The following is a 9,890-nucleotide window of genomic DNA, read 5'->3' on the forward strand; positions in this document are numbered from 1 at the left end:
TAATTTTTATTATTAAACTCTTCAATTATTTAAAATACTAGGAATGTACAATTAAAATTTTTATTAGAGATAAAATCTAAATGTATATATTATAATTGTTTATAAAATTTAAAATTTACTAATTCACCAAAAAAAAAAAATCATTGAGACAGAGAAATGAAAATTTTACGAATTTTATTAGATATTTTAATTAAAAAGGTTTAAAGACGAAATTGGCGAAAGGTTAAAGTTGTAGGGTTAACCGTAATTTTACCATTAAAAGAGGGGAAAGGTGCGTAAGCTATAGGAGCCGGGTTGAACACAAATTTACTGTTAACTCCCTTTGAGGGAAAGGGGAGAGAGACTGAGAGAGAGACGGAGAGACGAAGGGGCGGAGGGGCGAAGGAGAAGCCATGGAGCACGAAGACGTCGACATGATTGGCTTGGAGACCAACGATGCTGCGGTTCGTCTTCCATTTTAATCTTTTTTTTTTGTTCTCTTTCAATTCGATTCTTATATACCATCCTTTTGTTTTTGGTGTGTAAAAACCCTAATTGCTCTTTTTTCTCCTGGTTTTCAGGAGTTAGATGACATGAAGAAGCGGTTGAAAGAGATGGAAGATGAAGCTGCTGCTCTACGTGAGATGCAAGCCAAGGTCGAGAAGGAAATGAGTTCTGTACAAGGTTGGTTTATGCTCTTCTTCGCTTTTGTGAATTTCTTTTGTGTTTTTGTACAATGTCATTGAGATATGGAGGCTCTTGGATTCTATTCGTCGTGTTAGTATTTACGATGTCTATCTTGGATCTTATTTGATGAAATACTGAATAAGTAAGTCGAGTTTTGGTATTTGTTTGATTCTGAAGGTCGTCTTTTTGTTGGATGCAAGTTGAAAATGTTTAATGTTTGAAGAAGGCGCATTTGGATCTCATGCAAAAAACTGACTCTTGCATTTGAATTCCATATTGTTGTAGCTATTCATTAACTGAGTAACTGATTTTTGAACTATCTCCGACTTGGAGATGATTCATTCTCATCTTAATCACAAAGTTGTAGTTTCTGATTAGGAGAAGTTTGCCTTGGGATGAGAACCTAATTATGGAGACATATTATTTGCTGATCATCCCGTACATGTTTTTAATCTAAATATATCTCTCATGCGAAAGAAGTTCAAGCAGTCTGTTACCGTTAAATGTTTAGCCACTTTTTGTACTACCAGATCCAGCAAGTGCTGCTGCAAGTCAAGCAAATAGGGAGGAAGTGGATGCACGGTCAGTGTTTGTTGGCAATGTATGATCTCTTTACCCTTGACCAATATATATATTTTCTTTTGCATATTTCTTCACTCGTACCCCACGATTGGCTGAACTTTAATTTAATGGGTGCAAGGATTCTCTCTGTTAATGTTAAATTCTTGAACAATATGTATTTACAGTTTGCACTACTTTTTATTTTTACTAGATTTGTTACTTCTATTCAGGTCATTCGTTATGAAGGGGAGCTAAGACTTGCTCTTCTTGTAGCTTTCTCTAAGATTATTAATCTTTTGTCTTTCTTTTGTTCCATGCATTTGATATGATGAATGGAGCAATCTTATTGAAGTATTTGGTGACCTTTTTATATTTTGAATGGATTGGATTTATCAATAATTGAAGGTAAACTGGCAAGAGAAGCCACTGACTGGAGCTGTCTTCTTTATTGAACAATAGAAAGAGCTTTTTGAGCATGACTTTCTTTGAGAGTTCATTTACTTAATTATTGACATGGATTAAACTGACTAACTTTCATTCCTTGGTTTGTTCATTCCTCGTGTGGTCATAAAGATTTACTAAATTTCAGGTAGACATGGGTTGTTTCTTGTGGTACATATCATTCATGTCTTAGGAAGAGGTTGGATCATGCTTTACATTTTGAGGATGTTAAAGTGGTTGGTTGCTAGCAGTACTATTTTAGAGATGTTTGGAGGGATCATTGTATTGTTATCTATCGTTCTGCCTTTTAAGAACATTGAAATCTGTAAATAACTATTATGAATATTTTCCAAATAGATTGTTGCCATAAATTCAGTTCAATGTGGATAGTTACTTTTTAAATTTATATATGACCCATTTCTGTACTGTGCTTGAAATTTTAGTATATGTCGGTGTTTCTAGCCTGATTTGACTCCCATGTTTGACTGCAATTACAGGTTAGGCTTACTTCGTCAGGTTTTCTGATTACCTATTGCTGAAGTCGGATATTCTCTGATATGTTATAAATAGCTATCTAGTATATAAAAAAAGTGTCTTGTTCCAAAAGAAAGAGCGGATAAAAACTGTGATAAAATGTATAAGGATAAGGTGTAAAATTTTCAAGAGGGTAATAGTTTTGGTTGAATCTTTTGAAAAGAGTGATGGAAGAAAAAAGTTGAGATGAGTTAACAAGAAAAGAAAATATACCTAAATATCATGTAGTCGTGCCTTGTTAGCTTAGTGGGTGGGCTCAGAGTCAGTCAATCTAACATGTCTCAAGTTTGAGGCCATGTGGTTAATGGGAAAGAGGAGTTGGTTAAAAAAAAAAAAAAAAAAAGTGGGAGAGAGAATAAACTCACCAGCCCAGAAAAGGGTATGTATGACTATGGATGAAGTCAGCAGAAGTTTTACTGGTTTGCTTGATTGAACTGGAAGGCTTGACAAGTTTTGAAGGGAAGTAATGTGCATTCACAACTAAGGAGGACTGGCTGTGGCGCTGAGGTATGTTATTGTCTTGTGTTGAAGCCAGCATTTGTGACCACTGTTCGAGGATTGTTTAAGTGATTTACAATCTATGGTGAGGGACCTCCAAATATCTCTGATTTTCCTGTCTCCTCCCTTAATCCATCAAGGAAAGGAAAAAGGCATAATTAGGGAAGCTTTTATGTTTCTATTTCTACTTGTGGGAAATATTCATTTTTACCTTCGTAAATATCCCACTCAGTCAATTTTAACTTTAAAGTTTTAGTTTCATCAAGTTGAACTCTATGCTTGTATAGGGTATAAAATTAAGGCCTTTCCTTGATTTGAAGTTCAAAAAATTTTGTATAACTAACTGAAATTGTTCAAAATCTAACAAACCCAAAATACTGCTAGAAAAACTCCCAATGTCACCCAATGTAAAGACATCCCTACTCAACAATTATTAAGTATACATAGAAATAGTGTTCTCCAATCACAAGCACCCACACTTAACCTTCAATCTCAAAATGGGGAAAAAAAACCAACATAGGTTTCTAATTTGAACTTTTATTCAAGTTGAATTGGACAAAATTCAAATTTAAAAATTAAATTGGACTCATTCAGCTAAGTAGTACCCATCAGGATTTGTTTTTCTGTCGTTTGGTAGGAGCAGTCAAATGTCTCTCCTTTCCATAGATGAATACGAGTTCCTTGGATGGTTTCTGTTTACTGGGCTATTACATTATTACATTGTCATTCTTGTATGAATATTCTCTTATAATCATGGCCATTGGTCAAAAAAGCTGTTAGTCGTCTAGGATTTTTCAAGAGAACAAATGTGGGGAAATTAGAGTTGCATGGTGATTTCTTGTCTTCTCATGAATGGATATCCATTGGAATTAGAAAGAGACCTATTATTATGAACGATTGGGACGTGACTTTTATTAATTAATTTAATTTTTATTCTCAGTTCGTTACAGGGTGATGTACTATGACTATCACACAGTAATTATGAAAATGTGTGACTCATTTTATTGATTTAATTTTTTTGTGTGATTTACATTCTACTAATATTGATATCATATAAGTTAACTGATAAAAATCTGCGAGCCCTATTTTATTGGGGTTTTGTGGTATGTCAAATGTTCTGAGCTACTACGTTTGGAACAGGTGGATTACTCATGTACCCCAGAAGAAGTACAGCAACATTTTCAGTCATGTGGAACTGTAAACAGAATCACTATTCGCACCGATAAGTTTGGACAACCGAAGGGCTATGCGTATGTTGAATTCCTTGAGACAGAAGCTGTTCAAGAGGCCCTCCTTCTGAATGAATCAGAACTGCATGGTCGACAGCTGAAGGTTAACACAAGTTTTATATATTACTAGATTAATGTTAGTTTAAGATTTTTCTACGGGGAAAAAAAATGAATTTTTAAGTATGTTGCAGGTAACTGCCAAGAGAACAAACATACCCGGGATGAAGCAGTATCGTCCACGCCGATCCAATCCGTATATGGGTGCTCGATCCAGGAGCCCATATGTTGCTCCTCCTTATTTCTTCTCACCATTTGGATACGGGTATGATCATTATTGAATATAAATTTCCAATGCAGACCGCTTGCATCTCTTCCTCTCTTCCAAGTCGTTTAACATAGTTCTTTCTGTTGCAGGAAAGTCCCAAGGTTCAGAATGCCAACGCGTTACGGCCCCTACTATTGAATGTTATTTTTGTTTGGGGCATTGTTGAATTAGAGATATCGTACTTAAATGTGTTTGCATGCCCTTTTGTTTTTTTTATGAAGGAAATTGATGTTTGGATATAATTTTAAGAGATCTTTTCCTGTTTAAAAGAAATGGAGTGTGAGCAAGCACGACGCAGGTCAATCCCTTCGAGCTCTATCACTGTGTATAGAAGAAGGTTCCTCTGGACTTGCTGCAGGTACGTTTTCATGATCTTAAGTATTTCACTTTGGAATTTTGTGCATTGTGTTTGAAGCTAAAAATAGAACCCACTACATACTGGTATTAAACGTTCTATATATTGAGTGCTTGCTATTTTGGTTCAATTCTGTGCATAGATTTATTTGGTTTTGTTTGCCCCCATCTGCTTGGTCAGTTTTAAAAGTTCTGATTTCAAGAACAATAATCTTCTCTCTCATATTGATTGGAGAAGGGAATGAGTGCCAGCGAGAACGCTGGGCCCCGAAGGAGAGTGGATCGGGAGATCCCACATCGGTTGGAGAGGGGAACAAAACATTCTTTGTAAAGGTGTGAAAACCTCTCTCTAGCATATGTGTTTTAAAACCTTAGGGGGAAGAGGGGAACAAAACATTCTTTATAAGGGTGTGAAAACCTCTCTAGCATATGTGTTTTAAAACCTTGAGGGGGAAAAGCCCATAAGGGAAAGCACAAAGAGGATAATATCTGCTAATGGTGAGCCTGAGTCATGATAAATAGTATTTTCGTAGACACCAAATGGTGTGTCAGCTAGGATGCTGAGTCCTGAAGGGTATGAACATTGGACGGTGTGCCAGCGAGAACGCTGGGCCCTGAAGAGAGGGTGGATTGTGAGATCCACATTGATTGATTGGAGTGAGGAACGAGTGCTAGCAAGGACGCTAGGTCCGGAAGGGAGGGTGGATTGTGAGATCCTACATGGGTTGAAGAGGGGAACCGGGTGTGGAAACCATTCCTTAGGAGACACATTTTAAAATATTGAGGACAATATTTGCCAGCCTGAAGAGGTAAGCTTGTGCGGTTATGTACTTACCATTTTTTTTTCTTTAAAAACAATAGTGAAAACAAAAACATTTAAAAAAAAAAACAAATAATCATCAAATTTCAGTTTCTTGCTCCGTTATCATTTGGATTAACCTTTTTCAGTGTGTTGTAAGCTCTAAAAAATCACCTTATCCATTAATGTAAAAATATAATAGTTGAACCAATAAAGCACACTACAAATGCTCCACTTTTAATCTAGCTTAAGAAGGAAGATACTTCATTTGTAAATTCAGTAGTAATTATTACATATCTAAAACTTTTCCAAAAGCTGATGGATATAAAGGAGAAAATTGAAAATCTATATCCATATGTTTGTCTAACGAATTATCTTTTAAATGCTTTGTGTCCACTAAATTTAAATAATAATGATTCCATAATCTCTTTATCCCACATTTAATGATTGCCTCAGTATCAGATAGAATACCATTTTTTTATTACCATCAAATTTCAAATCTTTTCCACTGTATTCCCATCATTAATCTACTTTATTCTCATTACCAAACACTCCTAAATTCCCCACTTGAAGCTTCTTTTTAAACCTCTTTTTTTTTCTTTCCATTTAATTAAAGTTTGCATTATTTATATTTCTCATTCCCTGTCCATTTTTCAAAATACAAATTTTTACATGACCACCAAAACGACCGCGTTTCATCCATTCCCCAACCATACGGCACCCGAACCCATTATCGTGGATCATATTTTTTTACTCATTATATTATATATACAAAGGAAAGAACACAATCCACCGCCACGTGTCGTCTTCGTCAGCCACTTCACACCATTGTCTTACACGTAGACGACTGAGGGTCCCACATCGCCGGGAGTAGATACTTCCGTCCGTTAACTCCATGGGCATTGAAACTGGCTCCGGTCACCTTGTCAACCAGAACCTTACCTGGGTAACCCGGGTAGGCTCCTGACCCGAACAACCCGGTGCAGGCTGACACCGCTTCCAGCGGCGCTGTTGGTGGGCCCTGAAAGTACCCATCGTTGAAAGGATTCGTTACAGTTCCTGCCAGAACGGTGGCCAAATTGATTATCATTCCATCGACACCGACGTCGCCGTTGGGGGCGATCAATGGCGGCGTCTGTGGACCGTAAATAGGCTGATGGAACGGCCAGGCGCAGTACCCAGGGCACTGAGATTCCGAGTTTCCAACCCACACATAAGCGGTTCGTGCGCTTCTCCGACCTACCGGAACCGACCCATGAGTACCGCACCGGCTGCGGCAGAATCCATCGACGGCAACATCCTTCGCCGTCAGCACCACGTTTACCGAATTCAACTGATTGACCTTGGTCGCCAACGCCCTAAGATGCAGGTTCTTCAGATTTTTCCCCAAAGTGTAAGCCTCGTGAAGAATCTGCTTCCCAACAATGAGATTCGACGACCCACCCTTGTATTTCTCCGTCGTCTTCCACCAGAGAGATGCCGACGGCGCCGGAGCTCGTGAATAGCTTAGAGATTGAATGAAGTCGACGATTACAGAGCGTTGTGAAGCTGTGAATCGGCCGTACCATATCAAATTGACGGTGATATTCCCTTTCAGAAGAGTACCCTTGTGGTATTCGAGCACCAACGGCTGTTGCTCGACGAGCGCCGCCGGTCCCCGGCTGAGACCAGGAGCGGCGGCGGCAGATGAGAGGAAGAAAAACAGAGTGAAACAGAGAGTGGCACGATGGTAAATAGAAGCCATGTTCAGGGCAAAGTTGGAACAAGATAAATAGATATTGGATATTGAATTGAAAGGGAGGAAATGGGTATTCTTATTTATAGTGAGAAGCATTTGGATATGAAGAAAGGAGACAGCTGTAAGGGTAACACATGCGTCACGGTCAAGGAGAAACGTGGACGATTTGGATTGGTCCGTTAGGTTGGTCAAAAGAAGTTGCCAGGCTGTGACGGGGAGGACTTACAGGACTTATAATGAAACGCGTGACGGGTGATTCTTCCAGTTACTAGGCGTGTGACTCTCACGTGCCTCCTAACTTGGGTTACGGAATCTGACGTGGCATCAGACGTGGTGATAACCCGATCTCTCCCCTTCCCTCGTGTGCCTTCTAATCCGTCCACGTAGCTTCTTTTCTTACTCTATTTTCCCCCTCCTTTTTCTTTGCTTATTATTTTAGTATAATCTTAAAATTTTCTAATTATATATCTTTTGAATAAATTAAATTATAAATTTAGTTTATTTTATTCGAAAAGAATGGTAAAAAGTAATAGAGATTAACATGAAATTCAAAGTTTGAAAAAGAATTAAAAATGAATAAATAAAAAAAAATAAAAATGGAATAAGGACAAAAAATGAAAACCCGTGGGGGACCAGGTGTCCCCCAAAAGGGCAAGATGGGTAGCGTATAAGGGAGGGCCATGGGCAGCAGGCCCTATAATTGGATGGCGTCACGGAAGGTTGAGATATTAAAAAAAATTATTATTTTTTATATATTTTTAAAATATATAATTAATTAAAATATTAAAAAAATACAAAGGGCTCGAAAATCGAGAGGGGTTTGGTTCTGGTACGTACACTGACACTGCACTGAAAGGATTAATTTGATTAATTTTATGTCACGCGTGACCTTTCTTTATTTTTTATTTTTTTTATTTTTTATTTTTTTACATTTCTTAAATAATTTTTTATTTTATATTTAAACTAAAAGAATACTTTTAAACTTTTAAACTTTTAAAATTTTAATAATATTTTCGTAAATTATCTATTTAAGAAATTTATGATTATTTTTTTAGAATTAAAAATATATTTTTATTAATTTAGCGTAAATTTTATTTTATTTGTATTAGTGGCCTTAGTGTTTAGGGTACCCCTAGAAAAGTAGAAAGTAAAAAAGGTGTGGGGCTTTATCCATTTCCTATTTATAGGCTTCTGAGTTTATCTTCCCTTCTTACTTTTTGGGTATTAATTATCTGTCCACCACTTACTATTTACCTTTTATTAAATTAAATTCTTCTATAAAATATACATTAAATTCAACTCATTTTTATTATATTATTCAAATAATTTATTAAAATAGAACTAAAATAACAACAGAATATTGCTAAATTCTTTTATTATATCATCTACGTTGAAATTTCTAAACAATAATTAATTTTAAATTTTAAAAAAAGGAATTTTTGGAATTTAGAAACTAATTTGGAAAGGGAAGTAATTATTATAATGGAAATTGTGTTGAATTTTATAAAATTAGGGATATTTTGGGAAATGGAAATTGTGTATTGGGTGGGTGGGAGGTATTATACAGTGCGGGAGGGTCCACGCAAAGTTTAAATGGATGGGCGGCTTCATTCTCACATAAACCCTAACTTTCGGCCTTCTTTTTCCCTTGCGTTGGGTCGGTGCCGGCCCACTATGTGAGTGCCCGCATCTGAATATTCCCTTTTCACCCACATTTCTTGGGAAGAAAAAATTAAAAAATATATATAATTCAAATTTATTATTTTATATTTTGTAATGTGTTCGTCTTTCTTTGTCCCATTTAATCGAAGAATGGGAGACTGAGTTATAAGAGATTTTCTCCATCTAAATAAGGTCGGAGACGAAGATTATATTCTCTTTTCTTGTCTTGCACTCGTCTCAGTTATATATATAGTAATATTGAAATTTGAATTTCTATATATTAAAATGGTTTATGTTTTTTAATAGAAATTATATTGAAAATTTTAATATAATATAAAATTGGGTAATAATAAATAAGAAATTGAATTAAATTTGAAGTTTAAAAAATGAGGAACATCAAGTAGAAATAAGTTCAAAACCATGTGATAAATATGGCTATGAACGAAAGTACAAATTTAAAAATAATATTGTTTGAAAAAGAAAAAAAAAAAAAAAAGGTGAAAAATGAGATTTACCGGTGGATTTACCGTCGGGGTTAATTTGGGTGATAGAGAGCAAGCAGTAAAAACACGAGGCCATATTTGGAAATTGGGTGGGGCCCAGTCGATAGGGCCGACAACATGGTTTGGAAATTCCACGTCGTCTTGATTTGACTCCTTTTGGAAAAAAAAAGTTTATTACAGTGAACACGTGGAAATTAAGTTTTAACTACTCCCTTTCGCCCACCCTTCCACGTCACGTCGTCTTCAAATTTGATTCAAATAGCCTCTAAAAAATAATTTATTATTATTATTATTATTATTATTTGGACCGGACAGATATTATCCTTTCTGAATTTTATTAGACTTTCTTTAAAAATTAAAAAAATTGGAATAGATTTTCATAGTAATGCTTGGTTCTCTTTTTTAAAGTATACCACGTACTTTACTCTTAAAACGGTTTAAAATAAATAAATTTAAAATTAAATTTAAAATTCAACGAAAATAGAATGGAACAGAAATTATTTTAATTAAATAGGTAGGATGGCCTAATTTGAGTATGCATTTCAAAATTCCAAATAATTGTTTTAGGAAACTAATTAAT

The 9,890-nt window shown here is 35.7% G+C and overlaps 2 protein-coding genes across 3 annotated transcripts; one reads left to right on the top strand and one right to left on the bottom strand.

The window, feature by feature from the left end:
* Nucleotides 1-286: 286 nt before the first annotated feature.
* On the top strand, nt 287-4,739 carry LOC111430800 (polyadenylate-binding protein 3-like). 2 transcript variants are annotated; one of them, XM_023067210.1, is made up of 6 exons: nt 287-443; nt 561-663; nt 1,197-1,267; nt 3,841-4,032; nt 4,121-4,251; nt 4,344-4,635. In XM_023067210.1, the coding sequence occupies exons 1-6, from the start codon at nt 393-395 to the stop codon at nt 4,390-4,392; spliced, it is 597 nt and encodes a 198-aa protein (XP_022922978.1). In that variant the 5' UTR covers nt 287-392; the 3' UTR covers nt 4,393-4,635. The 2 variants fall into 2 exon arrangements, with proteins under 2 accessions (XP_022922978.1, XP_022922979.1); XM_023067211.1 differs by lacking the exons at nt 287-443; nt 561-663; nt 1,197-1,267 and adding an exon at nt 2,709-2,785 and having other exon boundaries at nt 4,344-4,739.
* A 1,124-nt stretch (nt 4,740-5,863) lies between these two features.
* LOC111430813 (protein EXORDIUM-like 2) lies at nt 5,864-7,204 on the bottom strand. Its single transcript, XM_023067227.1, has one exon. It carries the CDS (start codon nt 7,149-7,151, stop codon nt 6,228-6,230), a length of 924 nt encoding a protein of 307 aa, XP_022922995.1. The 5' UTR covers nt 7,152-7,204; the 3' UTR covers nt 5,864-6,227.
* Nucleotides 7,205-9,890: the final 2,686 nt, after the last annotated feature.

Source organism: Cucurbita moschata, unplaced genomic scaffold, assembly GCF_002738365.1.
Source record: "Cucurbita moschata cultivar Rifu unplaced genomic scaffold, Cmos_1.0 Cmo_Scf00034, whole genome shotgun sequence".
Taxonomy (NCBI): domain Eukaryota; kingdom Viridiplantae; phylum Streptophyta; class Magnoliopsida; order Cucurbitales; family Cucurbitaceae; genus Cucurbita; species Cucurbita moschata.

What these genes read in the sequence shown, in the direction of transcription:
- LOC111430813 (XM_023067227.1), bottom strand. Translation starts at nt 7,151, where the DNA reads ATGGCTTCTATTTACCATCGTGCCACTCTCTGTTTCACTCTGTTTTTC.
- LOC111430800 (XM_023067210.1), top strand. Translation starts at nt 393, where the DNA reads ATGGAGCACGAAGACGTCGACATGATTGGCTTGGAGACCAACGATGCT. An exon ending in GGAAATGAGTTCTGTACAAG is followed by an intron (nt 664 to 1,196) that starts GTTGGTTTATGC and finishes TTGTACTACCAG; the next exon opens with ATCCAGCAAGTGCTGCTGCA. An exon ending in TGCATGGTCGACAGCTGAAG is followed by an intron (nt 4,033 to 4,120) that starts GTTAACACAAGT and finishes AGTATGTTGCAG; the next exon opens with GTAACTGCCAAGAGAACAAA.